Here is a 27,615-nt window from a genome sequence, read left to right as displayed (position 1 = left end):
CAGGAGAAGCGCCTATCTGCTTCTCCACCCCTCCCTCTCTCCTTCCTCTCTGTCTCTCTCTTCCCCTCCTGCGGCCAAGGCTCCACTGGAGCAAAGTTTGCCCGGGCGCTGAGGATGGCTCTGTGGCCTCTGCCTCAGGCGCTAGAATGGCTCTGATTGCGGCAGAGCGACGCCCCAAGATGGGCAGAGCATCGCCCCCTGGTGGGCATGCCAGGTGGATCCTGGTCGGGCGCGTGCGGGAGTCTATCTGACTGCCTCCCCATTTCCAGCTTCGGAAAAATACAAAAAAAAAAAAAAGATGGTGCATGCTTTGTATTTGATATAATTTTCAGCATCTTTTAACTTAGGATTTTTTTTAAGGCCATGGACAAGCCTGGCTGTGAATGTCCTAATTTGGATACATGTACATACCTGAGCAAAAGTGTATATGACAATTATTACTGAGGGGAGGGAAAGGTGGGCATGTAATATTAGAAGACATGAAGTTGGGCAAATCCTTAGGCTTATCTTCTCCATAAATTGTGATCCTTCTTAACTGTGAAATGTGTAACTATGCCTCTCTGGTGGTTGGCCACAGAGAAGTTTACATATAGTGTTATCTGTTCTAGTTTTCTGTTTATTTTTCTTAAGCCTGAAATAGCCAAAGGATATAAATAAGAAAAGCTGGCATTTTTAAAACATTTATTTTCAACGTAACTGGATATTTTGAGAGGAGAAAAATTGTGATTAAATAAATAATAAATAATTACTGAGAAATCACCTTCATTTGGGTTCTGCATTTAGTTATGTAGGTCACAGAGCCTGAGGCAGTGGGAGGGGTCTGGATGTCACAGGTGTAGCAGTCAGATGCAGTGAGTATGCTGTGTGTGATTTCCTGTCTTTACCCCGACTGTAATTAAACTGGTATGTAATAGACTGGCCCAGTATGATCGCATATCACTGGGGTATCGGCCACACACCTGAGTGTACATAAATAGAGCTGAACATCCTGAATGTGGCTGTTCTTTATTCCATGCCTTGAGGTTTAAAGTTTTGATTATAAGATGGAGACCGAAAGTGAGAGCAGCACGTTAGGAGATGACAATGTCTTTTGGTTGGATTCTGAAGTTATCACCCTGGTGACTGACAGCGAAGTGGGAGAAGGTAAAGAAAATTTCAGGTAATTATGAAGTTCCCAGTTTTCTCTCTCTCACCTTTGTGTCTTTGTTCACTCCCACCGCCTTTCCCATCTTCTGTGTATTAATCTCTTTTCCTGTGAGACTTTCCTTTCTCTTGGGGAAGGTTTGGCGCTGAAGAGGACAGGTTTCTAGTTGTATTTAGCGCTCTTCATTCCACAGCTTGCCCTGAGCTTGTAAAATGCAGTCTAAATGACTTGTTAGAACACCAGGAAGAGAAGGTGTTAGACAGGTTTTGTAGTGGCATTTCAGGAATTTCAAGTAGAGACTTATAGTGAACTACTACCTCTTCCTATACCTGATTTGTATTTGATAGATTTAATCTGAATTTGAATATAATAGGTTTTTCTTTCTGCTTTTCGTAGAATGTTTTTGTATGTGTGTTTTTGTTGCCTTATTCATGTGTATGAAACATTTTGATTAAGCATAAATTTATTATTTCATGATGTTGATCCTTACTCTTACCTCTGACCTTATAGCTCACTCCCCTCTCCCGCCCTGTCAGTCTTCTTTGGTTTTGAATCTTTTGCTGTAACTTTATGATTGGAGTTTTTAGAAAATGCTTCCTGATAAGTAGTTTTCAAAGTTCAGTGGTGTTGGTGAGGATAGAGGTCCTACCCAGCTTGTGGGAACAGTGCCATTTGTTTATTAATTATGTTGTGCTGTTATAGATTTTAGGAGGCTTTATTTTGGCTTTTCTTTTCCAAATAGCATTTGATTTTTTTTGGAGGCATTAACAAAATCTCTTGAAGAAATTTGTCATATATATCACTGCCACCCACATGGGCAATTAAACATCTTTTATAATTTTACCTGTGAGCACTTGGGTAGGTGAACATACCATTATCTTCATCGGCTCTTTTCTCTATGTTTAATTTAAAGAGTGTTTCCCTTTCTCAAGATAAAGGGTTTTTTTATTTACAGATTTTATTTTTGAGTCCAGGTTAAATGACAAAAGGGATTGACTGTTAGGAACTCTTGGTAACTCACACTAGATTTTTCTAATCAGTGGTTAAAATCATTAAGAAGTATGGTTTAAATTTTCAAGAATAATTTAATGTTCAAAGGAACTATTTTGTTAGCATATGAAAGTCTTGTGCCAACTCTCTCATTCTCTGCATAGTTTTATTTAGCCTTTCTTTTTTGAGTAAACCACGTTTCTCCCAAGGTGTGCTGATGTGACTCGTATTTCTTAGTTTTCAATGTGGTCAGTCTCATGAACAATTTGTAGGAATAAAGTATTTATTTTGTTTGTATTTAGACTGGTATTAAAATCATGGAAGTTATTTTGGGGTATTTGTCAAAGGAAGAAACAACCCACACTTCGTTGTAATAGATGTGATACTGTGATACTCGATTAACTTGTTAGGCAGCAAGAACCTTCCTGGGTTTTTCCTCTGACAGTTAAATTTAGAAGCAAAACTGCATAAGATTGAGCTTTTCCTTTCATCAGGACTATGTGACAGCTTTTCCATCCTGAGAAACTGAGGTCCTTACTATATGCATTCTTTTAGGAAACTGATTCCATGGGTGTATTTGTCCTGGTTACAATGCTATTTAATCTCTGAATATCATCCTGGCTTTCCCAAACCAGTTATGTCTGGGAGATTTGGTCTTACCTTATTTAAAAAGCAGCAAAGAGACCAGGAGATCGGCACACACATTTCATGTAGTGTGTCTCACCTATTCCGCAGTAAGACATGGGGCACCAGGCTGCTTTCACAACAGGCAGGGCGCTGTTCAGCTGAAGTGCCTCACAGAAACAATGCGCGTGGGCATCAAAGGTGAAGGGTTGGGTAGCAGGAGTTGTAGCTGTAACCTTAGGAGAACCAAGTAGTAGAGTAGACTTGCTGTTGTATATGAGAGTTGTTTTGGTAAAATCAAGTTAATAATAAGAAAAAAACCCCACAGAAAGTCTGTGCTAATGCACATTAAAGCAAACTGTCATTATTGATTACCTTCTAGTTAATTTCCACTCATACTCATATACGTAATACACAAACAGAGGGCAAAAAATTGTGCACTCTTTCTTTTCTGTGATAGCTGCTAAGCTAGGTTTTTAATTAATTCTTAAAGAATAGCATTATGTCGGCCCTGGCCAGTTGACTCAGTGGTAGAGCGTTGACTCAGCGTGTGGAAGCCCCAGGTTCTATTCCTGGTCAGGGGAACCAGGAGAAGCAACCATCTGCTTCTCTACCTCTCATCCTCCCCCTTCTCTCTGTCTCTCTGTTCCCCTTCTATAGTCATGGCTTGATTGGTTTGAGCGTGTGGGCCCTGGGCGCTGAAAATAGCTGGGTTTCGAGCATGGCCTCAGATGGGCAGAGCATTGGTCCCAGATGATGGTTGTCGGATGGATCCTGGTCAGGGTTCATGCACAAGTCTGTCTCTCTATATTCCCTCCTCTCACTTAAATTAAAAAAAAAAAAAGAAAGAAAGAAAAAGAATAGCATTATGTCACTTGAAACACCATGGCTAAAAGCAGGGGTCCCCAAACTTTTTAGACAGGGGCCAGTTCACTGTCCCTCAGACCATTAGAGGGCCAGACTATAAAAAACTATGAACAAATCCCTATGCACACTGCACATATCTTATTTTAAAGTAAAAAAAACAAAAAACAAAATCGGAACAAATACAATATTTAAATCAACAAACTGACCAGTATTTCAATAGGAACTATGGGCCTGCTTTTGGCTAATGAGATGGTCAGTGTGCTCCTTTCACTGACCACCAATGAAAGAGGTGCCCCTTCCGGAAGTGTGGTGGGGGCTGGAAAAATGGCCTCGGGGCTGCATGCGGCCCGCAGGCCGTAGTTTGGAGACGCCTGGCTAAAAGAGTCAAGTCATACTGCACCTAAAGTGTAGGTTCTGGTGCTTCCCCTACCATCAGCTATAGAAGGAAGTACTCAGATGGGCGTTAATGTTTGGTAGCTTTTGGACTAGCATTTATTTTTGGACTTGTTGGAGGACAGGATACTTTTTCTTACAGTATAGCACTATAGGAAGTTGCCCAGTATCTTTCATGGCAGTAGTTCTCTACCCTTGAGTCACAGATCTCTAATTTTTTTATTTCTAACTTGTAGAATGAAGTTAATATCTACCATAGCATTATGGTAAAATAGTTCTTGGACTGAATAGAGTTCCTTAGAATAGAATAGTCCTTAGGGATTATTAAAATAACCCTTCTGTAAACCAGATAAGGAATGTGAGGCAGAAAAGGTAAAACAAGTATTTTAATTTTTAAAAATTTCATTCGGGAGTTGTTATATGCAGTGTACTAAGCCAGACATGTTATATACAGCATATCAGTCCTACATAGTAAGTCTTATTTTTCCTTTTTTCCAGGTGAAGAAATTATGGTTTACAAAATTTATTGAATATATTGTCAGAATATAGTAGAACAAAAATTTGAACTCAAATATAACTGATGTTAAAAGTGAAAGACTAGTTACTTAAAAGATTTTTGATATATCTGCTGGTAAATGTTTTCCTTTGGTAAGAAATAACTTTTAGAGGCTGTAGCTGATAATCTCAATCCTTTTTTTTTTTTTCTTAGAGAGGAAGGAAAAGTGGTGAGAAGCATCAGTTCATAGTTGAGTCATTATAGTTGTTCATCGATTGCTTCTCACACATGCCTTGACCAGGGGGCCGCAGCTGAGCCAGTGATCTCTTGCTTAAGCCAACAACCTTGTGCTCAAGCTAGAAAACATTGGATCATGTCTATGATCCCATGCTCAAGCCAGCAACCCCTCACTCAAGCTGGTTACCTCAGGGTTTCAAACCTGGGTCCTCAGTGTCCCAGGTCAACTCTTTATCCACTGTGCTACCACTGGTCAGGCTGATAATCTCAGTTCTGCAATTCATTTTCTGAGGAGTTTTTGAGCATCGTGATGTATAGATTATTTAACCAATATAAAAGTGAATTAATATATATGGTAATGTGACCTTTTAAAGATTTGACCTCTACATCACCTAGAAATTATTACTGACTCACAATTATGAAAGTTTCTAGTTCTTTGACATTTGAGGGTAGCAATGCTTATTAGGTAATCTTTCTTAGTCTTCTCTAACATTAGAGTTTTGGCAGATAACATAGCTTGGCAAGTATGACATACAGTTTGAAACAGTTACAGAGATGATATAGTGCATAATTGAACCACACTTTTAGAACTTGTGTATCTTTAAAATCAGTAGAGTCTGCAGATGCCCAAATCTCTCAATCAGATCTTCCCTTCTGTCTCTATTGTTAGACAGTTGATTTTAAATGAGACGAGAAACTTTTGTCTTTAGTTAAACTAGATGATTTGATGAACATATTGGTTTTAGCATCCCAAGGCTAATATAATTCTGGCACTGGATTGGTTTTTTGGTTGCTTTATTCATGCTCTGCCTTATTTAAAATGATGCCATGATTTAGAAGATGTTACATCAATCCAAATGGGTAACAAGGGCTTGGAATATGCTATTATATTTTCATTCTTGTTTCTAATCACATCAGGACAATTTACTTAAATGGCTAAATTCTTCTGTAAGCCCATGCAGTTATCTCACTAATATCATGATTCTTCCTTTGTTTTCTTTAGAAATTCTTTTTGTGTGTGTGTGTGTGTGTAATTAACATAGAGAGAGGGACAGACAGTCAGGAAGGGGAAGAGATGAGAAGCATCAAGTCTTCGTTGCAGCACCTTAGTTTTTCATTGATTGCTTTCTCATATGTACCTTGATAGGGGGACTCCAGCAGAGCAAGTGACCCCTGGCTCAAACCAGTGACCTTGGGCTCAAGCCAGTGACCTTGGGCTTCAAGCCAGTGACTTTTGGGCTCAAGCTCGTGACCATGGGCTCATGTCTATGATTCCACACTCAAGCCAGCAACCCTGTGCTCAAGCTGATGAGCCTGCGCTCAAGCTGGCGACCTTGGGGTTTTGAACCTGGATCCTTTGCATCCCAGTCTGACGCTCCTCCCACTTCACCACTACCTGGTCAGGCTTATTTAGAAATTCTTGATTTGGGGAATCTCAATCAATTTTAAATCAAACACCCCACAGGAATTTAAAAGGTTATTTATTTATTTATTTATTTTTGTATTTTTCTGAAGCTGGAAATGGGGAGAGACAGTCAGACAGACTCCCGCATGCGCCCGACCGGGATCCACCCGGCATGCCCACCAGGGGGCGAAGCTCTGCCCACCAGGGGGCGATGCTCTGCCCCTCCAGGACATCGCTCTGTTGCGACCAGAGCCACCCTAGCGCCTGGGCAGAGGCCAAGGAGCCATCCCCAGCGCCCGGGCCATCTATGCTCCAATGGAGCCTTGCTGCGGGAGGGGAAGAGAGAGACAGAGAGGAAGGAGAGGGGGAGGGGTGGAGAAGCAGATGGGCGCTTCTCCTGTGTGCCCTGGCCGGGAATCAAACCCGGGACTTCTGCACGCCAGGCCGACGTTCTACCACTGAGCCAACCGGCCAGGGCCTCAATCAATTTTAATGAACCTCAAAAGATAGAGAGGTAGCATTAACAGTTAACCATTGACATATGTACCAGTATTATACCCAGACCTACTTTATACTCTGTGACTTCTCATCTCATCATTAATAATCTGTTATGTACAATATCAAAAAAGATGTGAATTTTGTAAAAAAAAGATTATATTACTTTGTAACCTTTTATGTGTGTTCTGGAATGTATAGGTTAACCTCTCCCATATTCTTTTAATATTAAACATAACTTTCCCCTAACATACTCCTACCAGTGTAACAATAATAACTTCAATGTAATCAGCAGAGTCTGACGTTAACATTGCTGAATTTCAGGAAATTCTATGCCATACTGGAGTATAGCCATTAGGCTGACTGTCTATCTGTGAAATGAATCTGTCTTAATCATGAGGCGTGCTAGCACAAGACTTTCTTGCTATTTCAGCTGTTAAACACTTTGCAGTGGAATCCAAGCTGAGCCTTTCTTATATCTATCTGTCTAAGGTTTCTGATAATCAAGAAGGGACTTAGAGCACAGAAACTACATAAAACTGTATAAAAATTCCAAGCTATTAAGTTGTTTATGTACCATTAAAAATTTTAAAGTGTATATTTTTTTTAAAATTTGTGTTCAACTTAAACATTAAACCAGCTTAGAACAGTCATTTGTATGTTAAAACTTAGTAAGTAAAGAATTCTGAAACATTTAAAGTTCTGCTTATGAATATAACATAGTCAATTTTCTTTTAAAAAATATATTATGTGACTAGCCTACCAGGATTATAATAAGAACAAGCAAAACCTTTCTAGCTATTTAATTTTAGAAGTTCTGCTATATGGTTTTATTTTAGTGTTTATTTTTAAGTGAGATGAGGGGAGCTAGAGAGATAGACTCCTGCATGTGCCCCGACTGGAATCTATCTGGCAGCCCCCATCTGGGGCTGATGCTTAAATCAGCTGAGCTATCCTCAGTGCCCAGGGCTGATGCTTGAACCAGTTGAGCCACTGGCTGTGAGAGGGGAAGAGAGAAGAGGAAGAGGAAGGGAAAGAGAAACGTGGTCACTTCGCATGTGTTACCTGACTGGGGATTGAACCTGGGATGTGTGCTTGCCAGGTTGACGCTCTGTCCACTATGCTAGGTGTCAGGAATCTATGGCTTGTGAGCCAGATGTGGCTGTTTTGATGACTGCATCTGGCTCGCAGACAAATCTTTAACAAAAAAATAATAACGTTAAAAATATAAAAAATTCTCATGTATTACAATCCATTCATTTCCTACCGTTCATGTTCATGGTTACGGGTGGCTAGAGCCAATCACAGCTGTCCTCCGGGACAACACCAAATTTTTATTGGATAATGCATAACGTACACGGGTTGTTGTGAGGTCAGAAAGTAAACTTCCCTCCTTTTAATCAAATAGTCAGCTAGCTAATTGCAGAAACCCTTTTGACGAAGAAGATGGCTAAAAGTAAAAAAAGATGAGGAGTATCGTACTTTTCAGCAGGAATGGACAGAGGAATTCACCTTTGTGGAGAGAGCAGGTTCTGCAGTGTGTCTAATATGCAATGATAAAATTGCATTGATGAAACGGTCAAATATAAAGCGGCACTTTGACACACACAATACTACATTTGAATCGAGATATCCAGCGGGGGACAGCAGGAAGAAAGCATGTCAAGAGCTACTGTGCAGAGTTCAAGCTAGTCAGCAGCAACTCTGTGTTTGGACCCAACAAGGTTACTGGAATTCGGCTAGCTTTGCTGGTGCTTTAGCAATTGTGAGAAATGGAAAGCCATTCACAGATGGGGAGTATGCCAAAACATTCATGCTTGATGTTGCCAGTGAACTTTTTGACAACTTTTCAGATAAAGACAGGATAATCAAATGAATAAAAGACATGCCTCTGTCGGCAAGAACTGTTCACGATCGTACCATCATGATGGCAAATCAAATTGAGGCAACACAAGTGAAGGACATAAATGCAGCACCATTCTTTTCTCTCGCTTTGGATGAGTCAACAGACATAAGCCATTTATCTCAGTTCAGTGTGATTGTAAGGTATGCTGTCCGTGACATACTACATGAGGAAAGTCTTCTTGCTGTTTTGCCTATGGAGGAGACAAAAAGAGGGGAGGATTTATTCAAGTCTTTCACTGAGTTCACTAAAGAAAAAAATCTACTGATGGATAAACTTATTTTGGTGTGTACTGATGGTGCTCTGTGCATGGTGGGGAAAAACAGAGGATTCGTAGCACTTCTCCGTGAACGTGAAAAGAGACCCATCCTAAGTTTTCACTGCATCCTACGTCAGGAGGCGCTTTGTGCTCAGATGTGTGGTGGCAGCTTGGTGAGGTGATGTCGCTGGTCATTCAAGTAGTCAACTTTATGGTTGCCTGAGCTTTAAATGATCACGTTTAAAACACTGCTGGATGAAGTTGGGAATAATTATCCTGGTCTGCTTCTGCACAGCAATGTGCGTTGATTGTTAAGAGAGAAGGTGCTCAGCCGTTTTGTGGCTTGTCTGAGCGAAATCCGGACTTTTCTTGAAATGAAAAACGCCGAGCATCCTGAGTTAGCTAACACTGAGTGGCTCCTGAAGTTCTACTCTCTCGTGAACATGACTGAACATCTGAACCAGCTCAATGTGAAAATGCAAGGCGTTGGAAATACAGTCTTATTCCTTCAACAAGCAGTGTTTGCATTTGAAAATAAGCTGGAACTCTTCATCGCATACATTGAAACAGGTCATTTACTACACTTTGAAAAACTGGGAGAGTTTAAAGATGCATGCACAGCAAGTGACCCTGCTCAACATCTTGATCTCCAGCAGCTAGCAGGCTTCACATCTAATCTGCAGTCATTCAAAGCACACTTTGGAGGATTTTGTGAGCACACTCGTCTGTTTAAGTTCATCACCCATCCACACGTGGGTGCAGTGGACACTGCCGACCTGAGTTACATCCCCGGTGTCTCTGTCAGAGATTTTGAGCTATAAGCTGCTGACCTGAAGACCTCAGAAATGTGGGTGAATAAGTTCAAGTCACTGAATGAAGATTTGGAAAGATTTGCACGACAGCAAGCAGAGTTGGTGAGCAAACACAAATGGGGAGAAATGAAAAAACTTCAACCCGTGGACCAGCTGATTGTCAAAACTTGGAACATGCTTCCCGTCACATACTACACACAGCAGTGTGTGAGTATTGCTGTACTGACAATGTTTGGCTCTACGTATGCATGTGAGCAGTCTTTCTCACATCTAAAGAACATTAAGACCAACCTACGATCACGTTTAACGGATGGAAGTCTCAATGCCTGCATGAAGCTTAACCTTACCACATATCAGCCAGACTACAAAGCCATCAGCAAAACCATGCAGCCCTAGAAGTCGCATTAATGGTAAGAAGTACTTTATTCATCATTGGTTAGCAACAGCATAACAACGTTATTAAAAAGAATTCAGAGATGGCCCTGGCCGGTTGGCTCAGTGGTAAAATGTCAGCCTGGCGTGCAGGAGTCCTGGGTTCGATTCCAGGCCAGGGTATACAGGAGAAGTGCCCATCTGCTTCTCCACCCCTCCCTCTCTCCTTCCTCTCTGTCTCTCTCTTCCCCTTCTGCAGCCGAGGCTCCATTGTAGCAAAGTTGGCCTGGACGCTGAGGATGGCTCCATGGCTTCTGCCTCAGACTCTAGAATGGCTCTGGTCGCAACAGAGCAGCGCCCCAGATGGTCAGAGCATTGCCCCCTGGTGGGTATGCTGGGTGGATCCCGGTCGGGCGCATGCGGGAGCCTGTCTGATTGACTCCCCGTTTCCAACTTCAGTAAAAAGAAAAAAAGAATTCAGAGACTTATTGTACTTTAAAAGTGTTGGTCTTACATAAAATGTACACATTTACTTGTATTTAGTGTTAAACATATTGTATGCCTCTCACGGAATTACATTTTAAAATATGTGGCGTTCATGACTCTCTCAGCCAGAAAGGTTCCTGACCCCTGCAGTATGCCAACTGGCCCAGGTCCAAAGCTCTTCTATACTTTTATTGTCCATTAATGATTAGTGTCCCTGTCCATGCTCACATATTCATACTTGTGTTTCCTCTATTATTATTTGAAAAGTCACCCAGGTGTGCTGGGTTTTTTTCCTAATATGGCTCCACCGTTTCTTTGCTATTTCTCTTCTTAAGATCTTCAGAATACTTTTACTTCCTCTTTATCTCAATTTTCTTCTCCCTCAATGAGACTTCAGGTACTCTTTATAATTTAAAAAAATTTTTATTTTATTTTTTAGTGAAGTTAGAGACAGGGACGTGAAGAGGCAGACTCCCGCATGCGCCTCAACTAGGATCCACCTGGCAAGCCCCCTACCCAGCGATGCTCTGACCATCTGGGGCCATTGCTCTGTTGCTCAGCAACCGAGCCTTCTCAGCACCTGAGGTGAGGCCATGGAGCCATCCTCAGCACTGGAGGCTAGCTTGCTCGAACCATTGAGCCATGGCTGCAGGAGGGGAAGGGAGAGAGAGAGAGAGAAGGAGGAGGGAGAAGGGTGGAGAAGCAGATGGTTGCTTCTCCTGTGTGCTCTGATCAGGAATCGATGCCAGGATTTTCACATGCCAGGCCAAAGCTCTACCGCTGAGCCAACCAGTCAAGGCCAGATACTCTTTTTTTTTAATCACCATTTTTCCTCACCCCAATTCTAGTTTTTTGTAGCACATGATTTAATTTTTTTTTTTATCATTCAGATTTAATTATACAGGCATAAGTTGGAGATATTGGCTCGTTTCCAGACCACTACAATAAAGTGAATATCACACTAAAGCTAGTCACATGACTTTTTTGGTTTCCTAGAGTATATAAAAGTTATATTTACAGTATCCTATATAGTCTGTTAAGTGCACAGTAGCATGTCTAAAAAAATCAGTGCACGTGTCTTTGTTATAAATCCCTCATTGTTTCTGTTTTGCTTGTTAGTTCATTTTGTTCGTTCGATTCCACATATGAGTGAAATCATATGGTGTTTGTTATTCTCTGAATGGCTTATCTCAGCATAATCACCACCAGGTCCATCCATGCTGTTACAAAGGGTAAGATTTCCTTTTTGGGGGCTGAGCAGTATTCCATTGTGTAAATATAGCACAGCTTTTTTATTCACTCATATAATGGACACTTGGGCTGCCAATAAATTCAGGAAAAAGGGAAAAAATAAAAATAACGTAAAAATAAAAATGCCTTAATTGTAAAAAAAAATGCTACCTATCATCTGAGCCTTTAGCAAGTTGTACTCTCTTTGCTGGTAGAGGGTCCTTGCCTCCATGTTGATGGCTGCTGACTGATGAGGGTGGTGGTTGATGAAGGCTGAGGTGGCGGTGGCAATTTCTTAAAGTAAGGTGACAGTGAAGTTTGCTGTGCTGACTGACTCTTCCTTCACGAATGATTTCTCTGGAGGATGTGATGCTGTTTGATAACATTTTACTCATAGTAGAACTTCTTTCATAATAGGAGTTGGTTGTCTCAAACCATGCTGTTGCTTTAGCAACTAAGTTTATGTAATATTCTAAGTCCTTTGTTGCTGCTTTGACACTTTTCACAGCATTGTCATTAAGGGCAGATTCCATCTCAAGAAACTACTCTTTTTGCTCATCTATAAGAAACAAGTCCTCATCTATTCAAGTTTTATTGTGAGATTGTAGCAATTCAGTCACATCTTCAGGATCCACTTTTTATTCTAATTTTCTTGCTCTTTCTGTCCCATCTGTGGTAGAAAGAAGTCTGAACCCCTCAAAGTCATTCATGAAGGTAGATATTTTTACCTCTTCCCATGAATCATGGATTTTCTTAATGGCATCTAGAATGGTGAATCCTTTCCAAAAGGTTTTCAATTTATTTTGCCTAGATCCATCAGAGGAATCACTATCTGTGGCAGCTATAGCCTTATGAAATGCATTTCTTAAATAGTAAGACTTGAAAGTCAGAATTACTCCTTGATCTGTGGGCTACAGGAGGAATGTTGTGTTAGCAGGCATAAAAACACCATTAATTTTGTATCTCTTAATGAATGCTCTTAGGTGACTGGGTGAATTGTGAATTGGCAGTAGTATTTTTGAAAGGAACGTTTTATTCTGAGAGATATGTTTCAACAGTAGGTTTAAAATATTTGAGTAAATTGATCTTGAAATAAATTAACCTTGGCTTAATAACTAGTCAATAAACTTTTTGTGGGGGGAAAGATAATTAATTATACTTCAGAAATCTCAGTAATTTAAGCCTTGTAGTATTGTCATGAACAGAAAGCATAATGCAGTAGAATGGAAAGCCTAGAAATATACTCAAGCACATATGTATAGAAATATTTAGAGTTGGTAGAGATGTCTTCTCAGAAACTGATGGGACAAATGTACTATTCAATAAATACTTTGTGGGAAACTGGATACCCATCTGTAGAAAATAAAATTTGAGTTCTACTTCCTACCAAGGATAATTCCTAATGACCAAAGATATAAGTATACTGTTAAACGAAACCATAATTTTTTTAAAGAGGTACTGGCTGGTTAGCTCAGTCAGTTAGAATGTTGTCCCAAAACAAAGGCAGGCATCTACTCTCAGTCAGAAACAACAGAGAATTGGCTAGTTAGTAAGCATGTCTCAATCCCACTGGCGAGACCAGCTTTTTGAGATAACCAAAGTCTGGTGTTTTCTGATTATTTTAGACATGGCTAAAGTTGTAAAACTGAAGCTGCAAGGTGTCACTACCTGGTCAGACCATAAAAAACTCTTCTCAGCCATTCCCATTTCAACAGTGTTGCAGAATCAGAACCCAATTTGGTCAAGAATCAGAAATAATCAAAAACAAAGACTAGGGGAATAAAAGAAGGGTAAAATTCTGTTGCTTCTTGAAATTCACTCCAGGGGTCAAGAAAATATATGCCTGGGACAAAGCAGTCCCATAGGGTACATATCTCAGGCATTGTGCCACTTGGACTTCTCTGTGGAATTTTAACACATAACTAATTTTTCATAAGTTATGAACATGATTTTCATACAAATATAAAATGAGTATATGTCAAAATTTTAAATAAGTTTGAATGAGGGAAACAGCAATATGGTAAGGCTGGTTCCCATCTTTTGAAGAAAGTGGGTTTTTTTTCTTTTTCATTAAAAATAATCCAGATTCAAATCTGGAGATATTTTATAGAAAACTCTTGTAAATACAGATAGATTCTTCAGGTTGTATGGTTGGCAATGTTAACACTGTGTTTCTTCTGTTAGGTGAAACTGTAAGTAATCACTTTAAAGATAAAATCTGTCCATAATTTTTTTTTTTGTATTTTTCTGAAGTTGGAAACGGGGAGGCAGTCAGACAGACTCCCGCATGCGCCCGACTGGGATCCACCCGGCATGCCCACCAGGGGGCAATGCCCTGCCCATCTGGGGCGTTTCTCTGTTGCAACCAGAGCCATTCTAGCGCCTGAGGCAGAGGCCATGAAGCCATCCTCAGCACCCCGGCCAACTTTTTGCTCCTATGGAGCCTTGGCTGCTGCGGGAGGGGAAGAGGGAGACAGAGATGAAAGAGAGGGGGAGGGGTGGAAAAGCAGATGGGTGCTTCTCCTGTGTGCCCTGGCCAGGAATTGAACCCAGGACTCCTGTAAGCCAGGCCACACTCTACCACTGAGCCAACCAGCTAGGGCCAAATCTGTCTATAATTTAAAGAGAACAACAGAGTCAATTGTATAACTAGATATTAAATGTTTATGGAGTTGATTCATTGTTACATGACACAATAATCATATAATTTTTATATCTTTCAGAATAATGTGTAACAATTGCCGATAAACTTTTATTTCATTTTTATTTAGGAATAACTTATGGAGCTGGTATATTTTGTTTCTTTATTTTTGGGTTGATGGGCATTTTGGTTGTTTCTACTTTTTGGTTATTATGATGAATAATATTGGTCTGAATAGTCATGTACAAGTTTTTGGTGGATATATTAATTTATCTTAGTTAAATATTTAGGAATGGAATTGCTGGATCTTATGATATTTGTATGTTTATCATTTTGAGAAACTGGCAAACTGTTTTCTGTAGCAGCTACAACATTTAAATTTCTACTAGCAATTCCAGTTCTCTAGATGCTTGCCTACTAGTCCATTCATTTAAAAAATTATAATAATATACTTGGATGGTAGTTTACTGTCTTGATATTTTTATTTGCCTTGTTTTTTCTTTGTATCTTTATTCTTTTCTGATTTCTTTTGGGTTAATCAAGTATGTTTTATTTTTCAAAATTTTCTTTTCTGTCAGCTTTTTAGTTATACACTTATTATTCTTTTAGTGATTACTATAGAAATTGCAACTTTTATCTTTGACTTACTACATTTTTTTTAAGCAAGCGAGAGAGACACACAGACAGGGACAGACAGTAAGGGACAGAGATGAGAAGCCTGAACTCGTAGTTGCGGCACCTAAGTTGTTAATTGATTGCTTTCTCATATGTGCCTTGACCAGGGTGTGGGGGTTATGGGGTGAGGGGAGGGCTCCAGCCAAGCCAATGACTCCTTGCTCAAGCCAGCGACCTTGGGCTTCAAGCCAGCGACCTTTGGGCTCAAGCTAGTGACCATGGGGTCATGTCTGTGATCGCCACACTCAAGCTGGTGACCTTGCACTCAAGCTGGTGACCTCAGTGTTTCAAACCTGGGTCCTCAGCATCCCAGGCCAATGCCCTATCCACTGGGCCACCGCCTGGTCAGGCCCACTTACTGCATTATTTTAAAATTGTATTTATTTCACTTCCAAACCAATAGAGGACTCCTAGACTTTTTGTATGTACCTTCCCTATCCTCTGTGCTCTATGTTTATTATTAACCTCACAGGATGTTATTTTCATGTGTACATTAGTTTTTACATCAAAGTTTTACTTTGTAGTTCCCACATTTTGTCCTTTATTGTACTCTGTTCATTTTGGTAGTTCTAGGATCAGTTTCTTTTGGTGGGAAGAGCACTATTTTTTGTTCTGTTTTGCAAGTGATCTGGTAACAAATCTTTCATCTTTTGTTTGAAAATAATGTATTTTATCTGCTTTTTAAATGGATGGTTTTGTGAAGTAGAGAATTCTAGGTTGGCAGTATCTTTTCCTCTTATTGAGCTAAAAATTTACTTCATTATCTTCTCATTTTTATTGAAATGTCCTATCACATTTTTATTATTGATCCTTTGAAATCAACATGTCTTTTTATTCTGTTTTTAATAATTTATTTTTTTTAGTAGTAGTATAAGTATAATATACCTAGGTTTTTAAAAAATAACCTTGCCAGAAGACTTCTTCAATCTGTAGTTCAGTGGCTTTCATCAGTTCTGAAAAGTTTTAGCCATTATTTTTCAAATATTGCTTTTGTCCTTTTCTCTTTTATCATATTATTTCTTTCTGAGTTGCTAGTTTACACATATTTGTGACCTTTTACCAAGTCTGTTGTGTTTTACATATTTCTGTACCTGTTTTCCTCTTTTCAGTGGAGAGTGCAGGTTTTTGTTTGTTCACCCAGAGCCCCTCCATTCTGGGCAGTGCTTGCTTGCCAGCCTTCATGTCCTCAGCATGGCTAGGCTGTGAAATATCTGCTTTGCCTGTTAATTTCCACATCAGCTGTTTTTTGATAGTTTTCCTGGCATCTTGTCCTACATTCTTGTAAGCTTAAGGAATCAGTTAACAACTTTAGGGGAATTTCCATGTGGATTTTTGGTCTAATCTTCTACAGGTCTTTTGGGGGGGTGGCATTTTTAAAAATAAATTTTAAAAATGTTTATTTCATTGATTTTAGAGAGAGCTTTGATCTGTTCCTGTATATGCTGTGACCAGGGATTGAACTGACAACCTCTGTGCTTCAGGGCAATGCTCTAACCCAGTGGTCCCCAACCTTTTTTGGGCCATGGACTGGTTTAATGTCAGAAAATATTTTTACGGACCGGCCTTTACAGTGGGATGGATAAATGTATCACGTGATCCAGATAAGCGTCAAGAGTGAGTCTTAGACGGATGTAACAGAGGGAATCTGGTCATTTTAAAAAAAATAAAACATCGTTTAGACTTCAATATAAATAAAACGGAAATAATGTAAGTTATTTATTTTTTCTCTGCAGACCAGTACCAAATGGCCCATGGACCGGTACCGGTTCGCGGCCTGGGGGTTGGGGACCGCTGCTCTAACCAGCTGAACTTTCTGGCCAGGGCTGGGGTGGCATTTTTCTTTTTTTCTTTCTTTCTTTTTTTTTTTAGGCACACTCTTAGTAAGAGGTGCTTTTTTTTTTTTTTTTTTTTTTTTTTTTTTCATTTTAGAGAGGACAGGGAGAGACAGAGACAGAGAGGGAAAGGAGAGACAGAGAGAGAGAAGGTGGGGAGGAGCTGGAAGCATCAACTCCCATATGTGCCTTGACCAGGCAAGCCCAGGGTTTCGAACCGGCGACCTCAGCATTTCCAGGTCGACGCTTTATCCACTGCGCCACCACAGGTCAGGCTGGCATTTTTCTTTTCACCCTGAATCCCAATCTGTTTTGGCAAATCCAACATCCAACTTCTGCCTCTTCAGCCTAGTTAGACTACAGTATTATGCTTGGCCTCTATTTTTCATCATTGAATGTAAAGTCTATTATACAAGAAGAATGATTAAATATAAAATTTGCTTCTTGGGTTTTCTTCTCTCAGAGAATGCAATCCCAGAAATTCTGTTCATAGTGAGTGCTTTCCTGCACCTTCTGACAAGCAGTTTTATATACTTTGTCTAATATTCATAACTGTTCTTCTTGAGAGTGCTAGTCTAATACACTATCTCCCTTGAATGGGAAACAGAAGTGCCATATTACTTCCTTAATCCTGAAGTTTTTCTGATGCTTAGCAGAGTTCTGCAAATGTTGATGGCTGTTTCAAATCTTTTCAAGGTTCCAACTGTGTTGACTGATAATATTAGACCTTATATAATGATTACCACAGACAATAAAGGTTAACTAGTTATAAACCTTAGTTTTGTGTCCTGGAATAAGAGCTGGTGTTTGGTACATCAGGAAAGATGATGGAGGAACAATACTAGCCACCAAAGTTCTTTTAACCAAACTTTAAATCTTACATAACTTTCTGTTCTTCGAGTTGTGGTTTTTGGAAATTTTTTATGGACGTATAAATTCTTATCAAAGTCTTTCATGTTTTGGTTCCTAGGAAGATGAAGTCCTCAGTACATTCTGAAGAGGATGATTTTGTTCCAGAACTGCACAGAAACGTGCACCCTCGAGAGCGGCCTGATTGGGAAGAAACACTTAGTGCAATGGTAAACCAGTTTTATGAATATGTGTATATGTATATTTTATTTACATAAGGAAAAGGAACTGGAGAAGCATTACTTATAGAAAATTTCTTTTTGTTTTCTTCACATATTGAGCTATCTATTAAGCAAATAATATATTTCGGGCACTGTTTTTAGACTCTGTGGGTAGAACCCTGATTAAAACAATTTCCTGTGTTCATGGAGCTTATACTTTAATGGAATAGAAGGAAAAGCAATTATTAAATATATAATATCAAGTGGTGGTTCATGATGTAGAAGATAATGAATGCAGAGCAGTAGGGTTACAGAGTGGCGCACAGAGTGAAGGGAAAGGAGAGCTGCTAGTTATATAGGGTGGTTGGACATGGCCGGAGGTGATTTATCTGGGAACATAGCATTTTAGGCAGTGGAAGAACAAGTTAAAGTCTGTGACATAGGATTAAAAAAGTTGGAAAGAAACAAAAATAGGACATGTGGCTGAAATTGAGCCAGGGCTAAGTAGGAGGAGATGAGGGTCAGACAAGTGGTTTGGGTAGGTGGAGAGCACATCATGTAGTTTCTTGTAGAGAATTATAAGGAGTTTGGTTTTTTTATGCTGGGAGAGATGGGAAACCACTGCAGGATTTTTGGCTGGGAAGTGACATAATTTGGCTTAAAATTTTAAAGGGAGTCTGCGGTTGCTGTGAACGGGCTCAATGGGGGAGGTAGAAGAAGAAATAAGGAGACCAATTAGAAGACTGCTGTAATAAGTGAACAGTGATGATAGCTTAAACCAGGATGGTAGATATGGTAAAAAATGGTTAGACTCTGGATATATTTTTATATCCAGATAATATGGATAATATTTTTATATAGATTTTTATATTTTCATATTTTATATATATTTTTATATCCAGAAAAATATGGATATAAAAATCCATATTTTTATATATATTTTATATAGAAGACTACTGTTTTGCCGATGAATGGGTTATAGAAAGGAAGATAAAGAGGAGTCAAGGATGACTTTTAAGTTTTTTGGCTTGATTAACCTGAAGAATGGAATTTTCATTTAGTGAGATGCTGAAAAGTAGTTTCTGTTGGGGCATTAGGTAGAAAAATCCTATGCAGTGTAGTTTTCCTCTTAGGTTTGAAATACCCATTTAATCTATTATATCTATGTAATTCAGGACTCTTAATAAGAACAATGAAATCTTTTGGTGGAAAGTAACATTTATTTAATTGTAGTTTGTTAAGCCTAATCCGGAGGGACTCGAAACACTGAAGACATGAACAAAATCCGTCGATTCCACACCAAAGCTTTATTGTCTAGCTTGGCCAAGTGGCGGCAACTCCGACAGAAATCTGAGGGAGAGCGCGCCGGCCCTTTGTTCTACTTAGTTTTTATAGTTTTTGCAAGCGGGAAGTATAGAAGCAAAAATTGCAATTAGGTGCCCTTTACCACTATTGGTTATAGTCATATGTCCTTTAACATGATAGGACCATGTTCAGTTTGTAAGCCATACATTATTTTGGAGAAAACAAAATTTATAAGTCAACACAATGATAGAAAGATGTCTCTTTACATATTAAAAGACATTCCTATATCTTCCAATGTCCATCCACCATCTCCCTGTCCAGAGTCACACACATTAACTATATGCATTCATATGGGAGAGGTAGTTTCCATGGGGACAAATGCCCGCAAATGGCTCACTGCTATAAGAAAAGGTTTATTTTGGCTTTTCTCTTCCTGCACCTGGCCAGCCACCCACCCCCTTCCCCACAGGTGTGGTGGAATGTCAGGGAATCCATGTTTTCCTCCCCTTTGCATTTACAATACAATGCCAAGGGCCATCCTGGTTTTATGCCAGTCACACAGTACAGAGATTATTCACAAAATTTCTCTGCACACCTTAACCCAAATTAATAAAATGTTCTTTAAACCTCTTAAAATATTAATATTGATTCTGTAGCTTTTGGTACTTTACAACACCTGCGGGTGAGGTGGCACAGTGGCTCCTCAGGGGCTCCTCATAGTTAATAGTATTTCTTATAATCAATATTGAATACAAATGTTCTTCCGTCCATGCTGATCTGTAATGAAACATATGTGTTTCATTTTTGAAAATATTGTTTCTACTCAGATATGTACTGCCAAATACTGACAACAATTTGTGAGCGTAGTGATATTCATTGAGCATATTCACTGCTTACAAGGCATTTTCAGAATTCTGTTAGACTTTTAATATTTACCTTTTAGCATAACATTGCAAACTTACAATCAAAGGTTAAATGGAAGCTCCTCAGTTGCATACTTAAATGGATTTTGCAATATAGAAACTTATTTTGCATTTGTATTGAAGTCTGAAAAATCCTGCTGGGACTGTAGTTTAAGGTTGGAAAGTGTATTCACTACAAATTTATGTGGTGATGGAGAACTCCTATCTTGTTTTAATGTTTGATAATTGGGAAATATCTAGCTGCTCATAATTACTTGGAATTTTGACAGTGTTATCCCAGTGTATGTTTCTCATATAAACTATGCCTTGCCTTGTAATTTTAGGTAAAATTCATTAAGAAATAGCACCAGTTTGGAGCAAAAACCAATTACAAAAGCCATTTTAGTGTTCAGTAACAGAGGTTGAAAGTATGCCCAAGCCTTTTTCCATTTCATACGTTTCTTTTTTTTTTTTTTTTGCCAAAATCAGTTATAAAGTATCGTAGTATATTACACTTCAGTTTGTACTGAATTACCATTTGCTGAGTTTATTTGAGAATTATATCACCTGTGTTGCCCCATGCAGACTGATCATAGGAGCTAGCCTTGAGCTACTCTATAAACTACTCATTGACTCAATAACCGAGCAGTATTAATTACATCCTTTGATGCATCAAGAGTCAAGAAAAACCCTGACCTGTGGTGGCGCAGTGGATAAAGCGTCGACCTGGAAATGCTGAGGTCGCTGGTTCGAAACCCTGGGCTTGCCTGGTCAAGGCACATATGGGAGTTGATGCTTCCAGCTTCTCCCCACCTTCTCTCTCTGTCTCTCTATCCTCTCTGTCTCTCTCTCTCCCTTTCTCTCTCCTCTCTAAAATTAATAAAAAAAATAAAATAAATAAAACTTAAAAAAAAAAAAAGAGTCAAGAAAAACCAATTGAAATCATTCGCCTTGTTTTTTAATTTACTATTCATTTTACTGCCAATAACCTCAACTCTTCAAGCAACTGTTCTCACCGAAAGGCTAATTGGCTTAAACTGTTTGTTTCTTCTGGATGCATTTCTTTGGCTACTATAGTTAAACACAATTTAATTGACTCAGCAGTGGTAAAGGGTAAATGACTTTCCTTGGGTGGCTAACCAATGATCTACCTGGAAATTTACTTTGGATATAATCTTGTCCCTATTTCTGTGAAGAAATTCTGTGTGATGATAATAGGAATTTTTGAAATTTTCAGACTGTTGCTTTCCTGTGAGTTGAGAATGTTGTGATGAGTGCAGTTTGGTAATATTGATGTGTATTCTGTTCTTTTAGCACAACCGTAGTGTACTTCATAATGGAACACAATGTTTTATCATCTAATTTGTAACAAAACCCATATTCTTTTGTGCCTTATAAAGCATAACAAAGTCACTTATCTCTTCTTTGCTTATTTTTACATGATCTGTACAAACTGGTGATTTAAAAAATGTGGTATGGTGATACCTGTGGAACTTGAAATGCTCTTGAATTATAACTTAATACTGTAGTTGACAGTGTGCTGAACAGTCATGTGAATTGATGAGAGTGCCTCATAAGGTCTCTCGCAGCTACTAAGCTCTGTCATTTTAATATGTAAATGAGTGTGGCTGTGTTCCAATAAAATGTGATTTTATGGGTACTGATACTTGAATGCCATGTAATTTTCACATATTATTAGATAATCACAATTCTTTTGATATTTTTCCCCAAGCATTTAAAAATGTAAAAATTACTTGAGCTCATGAGCTATACAGAAAGAGGCGGTGGGTTGTGTAGGCCCTAGTTTCTTGATCTTTGCCTTATTATATAATTGTAACTTAAGATGTAAGGCTTTCTTAACTCTTCCAGATAGAAAGTGGTTTCATTTTACCTCCCATATGTGGTTTATATCTCTATTGTAATACTTAATCTTATTCTAGTTGGCTGTGACTCTATTTATCTCCTTCCCTATACTGTGAGCTCTCTGATGAAGCATAGGGATCAGTTTGTATTAATTTTACCAAAGGATCAGATTAGAAGAGGATAAAATCACAACTCTCATACAAACATAAAATAAGCACACACCAAAGACATTTCACTCAGTAATTAATGGAGTCATTCAAGTGTTACAACTGATTCAAAGAATTCAAAGTACCGTACTGTTAAAGATCAACCATGATAAAATTGATGCAGATGGACTGACATCAATTTTAAGACTGACAAATCTCTTCAGTTCCACTGGATACAGTTTGCATTTTTATGGACAGGAATTATTTGTAGTATGAGTTTTCTGCGAGTTAACTTTTCTGCAGAGCTGTGATACAGCCTAGGCAGACCCAAACAAGTCCTACACCCTGTTGAACCAAGCAACCTTCAAAGGTGCTGGCATTCCATTGAAAGAATAGTTAGTAACTTCCTTTGCCCATTTAAAAGTTTTGCACATTTTCCCCTCCAATTTTATAACCTCTCAAAAATTTACATTGAAATTATTGAATGAGGCCCTGGCTAGATGACTCAGTTGTAGAGCGTTGCCTGGGCATGTCCCAGGTTTGATTCCTGGTCAGGGTCAGGGCACACAGGAGAAGCGCCCATCGGCTTCTCCACCCCTCCTTCTCCCCCTTCTCCCCCTTCTCTCTCTCTCTCTCTTTTCTCCTCTTGCATCCATGGCTCCAATGGTTCGAACAAGTTGGCCCTGGACACTGAGGATGGCTCCATGGCCTTGCCTCAGGTGTTTAAATAACTTGGTTGCTGAGCAACAGAGCAGCAGCCCTAGATGGGCAGAGCATCGCTGGGTAGGGGACTTGCTGGGTGGATCCCGATCGGGGAGCATGCAGGAGTCTGTCTCTCTGCCTCCCTGCCTCTCACTTAATTAAAAAAATATTGAATGGGAAGGAAGATAATATCTGTTGTTATATGGTGTTTTGTATTAAAATATCACATGCGATATACATAGAAAGTTACTGAATTCTTGTTTCTCGAGTCCACATTGATTTGTCTGTAGAAATTACTATTTATGTCATAATGTTGTAGGACCTTACTATATTATTATTTTCGTATTAGGATTTTTTCATGTGTAAGCTTTTTGAGGGCAGGTGCTATAATTCTATTTAAAAAATCATTACACTCAATAAATAGTACATTGCTAGGTTATAAAAAGTGTATAGTGAATGATGGATTCTAAGGATATAAATGAGATTAGAACTATTATTTTACTATATTTTTCTAGAAAATTACATTGATTTTTATGAGGATGTAAAAGTAAAGGAAGTTTGGGATTTTTTTCTTTTTCAATAATAATCTAAGTGAAATACCACTTTGAAAATGAAGTTTATTATTAAGAGAAATGCTAATAAAATATTTCTCCAAAACAGTTCCATTTAGTTAATTATGAGTTACTTAAGAAATAAAAGAACTGGCCTTGGCTAGTAAGCTCAGTTGGTTAAGAGCGTCATCCTGAAACAACAAGGTTGTGGGTTTCATCCCTGGTCAGGGCACAAATGGGAAGCAACCAAAAAATGCATGGCTGAATGGAACAACAAATGCTTTCCTTTCTCCTCCACTCTCTTTCCCTTCTTCTCTTGGTCTTTCTAAAAATCAATAACAATCAAACCCTGGCTGGATAGCGTGGTTGGTTGGAGCTTCATCCTAGAGCACAGAGGTAGCCAGTTTAATTGCCCAGTCAGTGCACATACAAGAGCAGCTTTGATGTTCCTGTCTCTCTCCCTGCCTCTCTTTCCCCCTCAAAAAAATTTAAATAAATAAATAAAAGGGCTTAACTATTAAACTTTTGATTTATGTGGTGTAGCCAGAATATTAGTTATAAAACGATATATATTAAAGCCAGAAATATCTGAATTAAAAACTATTTTTAGTTATGTTTAATTGTGATATAATTGGTATATATCATATTGTTTTCAGGCATATAGCATAATGATTTGATATACAGTGTATTGTATATTGTCAAATGATCAGCATAGTAGTCTAATATCTGTTAACACATACAGTTACAAATTTTTTTCTTGTGATGAGAACATTTAAAATTTACTCACTTAGCAACTTTCAAATATACAACACAATATTAATAATACTAACCATATTGTAGATTATATCATCAGGATTTATTTATTTTATTACCAGAAGTTTGTACTTTTTGACCACTTTCATTCACTTTGGCTACCCTGAACTCCTTTCCTCTAGGAACCACCATTCTGTTCTCTGTATCTGTGAGTTCAGTTTATTTTATTTTTATTATTTAGATTCCGTGTACAATTGCGGTCATAGGCATTTGTCTTTTTCTGTATGACTCATTTCACTTAGCACAATGCCCTCAGATTCATTTCTCTCTCTCTTTCTATCACATTTTCTTTATCCATACACTTTTCAGTGGACAGTTAGGTTGTTTCCATGTCTTGGCTATTGTAAATAATGCTTCTATGAATATGGGGTGCAGATACCTTTTCAAGTTAGTGTTTTGGTTTCTTTTAGAAAAGAACCCAGGAGTTGAATTGCTGGATCATATTTTTCATTTTTTGAGGAAACTTTGTGCTGTTTTCTATAGTGGCTGTACCTATTCACACTCTCATCAGCAATGCACAGAGGTTTCCTTTTTCTCACATTCTTGAGCCAACACTTGTTATTTCTTGTCTTTTTGATAATTGCCATTCTATCAGGTGTGAGGTGATATTTTATTGTGGTTTTGATTTGTATGGCCTTGATGATTAGTGATGTTGAGAACCTTTTCATATACTAGTTGGCCATCTGTATGTCTTCTTTGGAAAAATATTTTTTCAGCTCCTCTGTCCAATCTTTAATTTTTTTTATTTATTTTTTTACTATTGAGTTGCTTGAGGTTTTCTTCTTTTTGGATAATACCCCATATCTGATATATAATTTGAAAATATTTTCTCCCATTTAGTAGTTGCTTTTTAATTTTGTTGATGGTTTCTTTTGCCTTGTAGAAGAAGCTTTTTTGTTTGATGTAGTCCCATTCACCTGTTATTTTTGCTTTTGTTACCTTTACTCTTGGTGTCAAATCCAAAAAAATCATCAGCAGGGCTGATTTAAAAGATTTACCACCTATATTTTCTTCTAGAAGTTATATAGTTTCAGGCCTTATGTTCAAGTCTAATCTATTTTGAATTAACTTTTGTATATGGCATAAGAATGATCCAGTTTCATGTGGTTGTCTGGTTTTTCAGCACTAGTTTTTGAACTGACTTTCTTTTCCTCATTGTGAATTCTTGGCTCATTTGTCATAAAAATATATGTGGATTTTTTTCTGGGCTCACTAGTCTGTTCTGTTGATCTATGTGTCTTTTTTTAAAAATGTCACTACCATACTGTTTTGATTACTAAAGCTCTTTAATGTAGTTTGAAATCAGGAAGCATGATACCTCTAGTTTTGTACTTCTTTTTCAAGGTTGCTTTGGCTATTTTTGTGTGTGTGTGTATGTGTGGTTCCATAAAAATTTTAGGATTGTTTCTTCTACTTCTGCAAAAGTGACTTTGGAATTTTGATAAAGATTGCGTTGAATCTGTAGATTGCTCTGGATTTGGGCATTGGGTGTTAATTGTTGCAATCAATGGGCATGGGCTATCTTTCTATTTCTGTCTCTTCAGTTTTTTTTATTTTTTTTTAATCAGTGACATGGTTTTCAGTATTCAGGTCTGTCACTTCCTTGGTTAAATTTATTCTTGGATATTTTATTCTTTTTGGTGAAATTGTAAATGGAATTGTTTTCTTTTCTATTTTTTTTTCAGTGAGAGAGAGCGAGCGAGAAGACAGGCAGACAGACAGGAAGGGAGAGAAATGTGTAGCATCAAATTGTAGTTGTAGCACTTTAGTTGTTCATTGGTCGCTTCTCATTTATGTCTTGATCCCAGGGCTCCAGCCAAGCCAGTGACCCCTTGCTCAAGCCAGCGATCTTGGGCTTCAGGCCAGACCCAATTTGGGTTCAAGCCAGTGACCATAGGATCATGTCAGTGATCCCACACTCAAGCTTGTGACGCTGTGCTCAAGCCGGATGAGCCTGCTCTCAAGCTGGCGACCTCACAGTTTCGAACCTGGGACCTCAAGTGTCCCAGGTCAATGCTATTTCTACTGCACCACCACCAGTCAGGCAATCGGATTGTTTCTTTCTTTACTTTTAAAAACATTTTAAACAAATTGTTACTTATTGATTTTAGCGAGAGGGAAAAGGAGAGAGAGAGAGAGACAGGAACATTGATCTGTTCCTGTATGTGCCCTGACTGGGATGGAACTGGCAACTTCTGTGCTTCTGGACAGTGCTGAGCTATCTGGCCAGGGCTGGTATTGTTTTCTTAATCTCTCTTTCTGATAGTTTATTAGTGAAGAGAAATATGACTAATTTTCTTATACTAATTTTATATTCTGCAACTTTGAGTTCATTTATTAGTTTTAACAGTTCTTTGGTGGCACCTTTAAGGTTTTCTGTATGTCACCTGCAAATAGTGACAGTTTTGGTCTTCCTTTCCAAATTGGATGCTTTTTTTTCTTGTCTAATTGCTCTGGTTAGGACTTCTAGTACCATGCTGAATAGATGTGGTGAAAGAGAGTAAGCATCCTTGTCTCGTTTCTGATTTTGGAGGAAAAGCTTTCAACTTTCACTTTTGAATATGATGTTAGCTGTGGGCTTTTCATATATAGCCTTTATTATGGTGAAGTATCTTCTGTCTGTACCCACTTTATTGAGAACTTTTATGGTAAATGTATATTGAATTTTGTCAAATCTTTTGCTGCATTTGTTGAGGCGATCATATCATTTTTATCCTTCATTTGTTTATGTAGTTTACCACATTGATTGACTTGTGGATGTTGAGTTATTTTTGAATCTCTGCATTAAATCCCACTTGACCATGGTATATGATCCTTTTAATGTACTGTTGAATTCAGTTTGTTAATATTTTATTGAGGAATTTTGCATATCTGTTTATCAGGGATATTAGCTTGCAGTTTTCTTTTCTTGTGACTTCCTTGTCTGGTTTTGTTATCAGTGTAATGCTGGCCTCATAAAATATTGGATGTTTTCCCTCTTCTATATTTTGGAAGAGTTTGAGAAGGAATGTTATTAATTTTTCTTTAAATGTTTAGAGGAATTTATCATGAAGCCATCTGGTTCTAGAGTTTTGTTTGTTGGGATGTTTTTGATTAGTGATTAAATCCCCTTTTTAATATTAGGTCTATTCTAAATAGTCATTTTTAAATAAAAACAAATGGAACAAACCCTAAAATGAGGCTCTCTTTTTGTTTTATGGTTCATGATTTATTTACTACTCTTTATAAATGTGCAACAAAATAAGTATTTTAAGAAATCTAATAAGCTCGAGTTTTTAAAAATTAAGAGTAAAAGCCTTCACTGGATAGCTCAGTTGGTTAGAACATCATCTCAAAGCAAGGAAGTTGCTGGTTCGATCCCTGGTCAGGGCACACACAGGAACAGCTCACTCCCCCTCTCTC

At 38.4% G+C, this 27,615-nt stretch overlaps 1 protein-coding gene across 4 annotated transcripts in view; it reads left to right on the top strand.

The window, feature by feature from the left end:
* The window catches only part of ARHGAP32 (Rho GTPase activating protein 32), a 394,792-nt gene that overhangs the window by 134,118 nt on the left and 233,059 nt on the right, over positions 1-27,615 (top strand). For 2 of the 4 annotated variants that reach the window (XM_066259724.1, XM_066259723.1), the window contains one exon: positions 17,832-17,940. In XM_066259724.1, the coding sequence (XP_066115821.1) occupies positions 17,836-17,940 (105 nt within the window). In that variant the 5' untranslated portion in view covers positions 17,832-17,835. Of the gene's footprint in view, positions 1-999; positions 1,160-17,831; positions 17,941-27,615 lie in introns of those variants that run through there. The other 2 variants (XM_066259720.1, XM_066259721.1) reach the window with 2 other exon arrangements.

Source organism: Saccopteryx bilineata, chromosome 2, assembly GCF_036850765.1.
Source record: "Saccopteryx bilineata isolate mSacBil1 chromosome 2, mSacBil1_pri_phased_curated, whole genome shotgun sequence".
Lineage (NCBI taxonomy): Eukaryota > Metazoa > Chordata > Mammalia > Chiroptera > Emballonuridae > Saccopteryx > Saccopteryx bilineata.
Note: the sequence above shows the minus strand (reverse complement) of the source record. Positions and strands in the feature narration are given on the sequence as shown.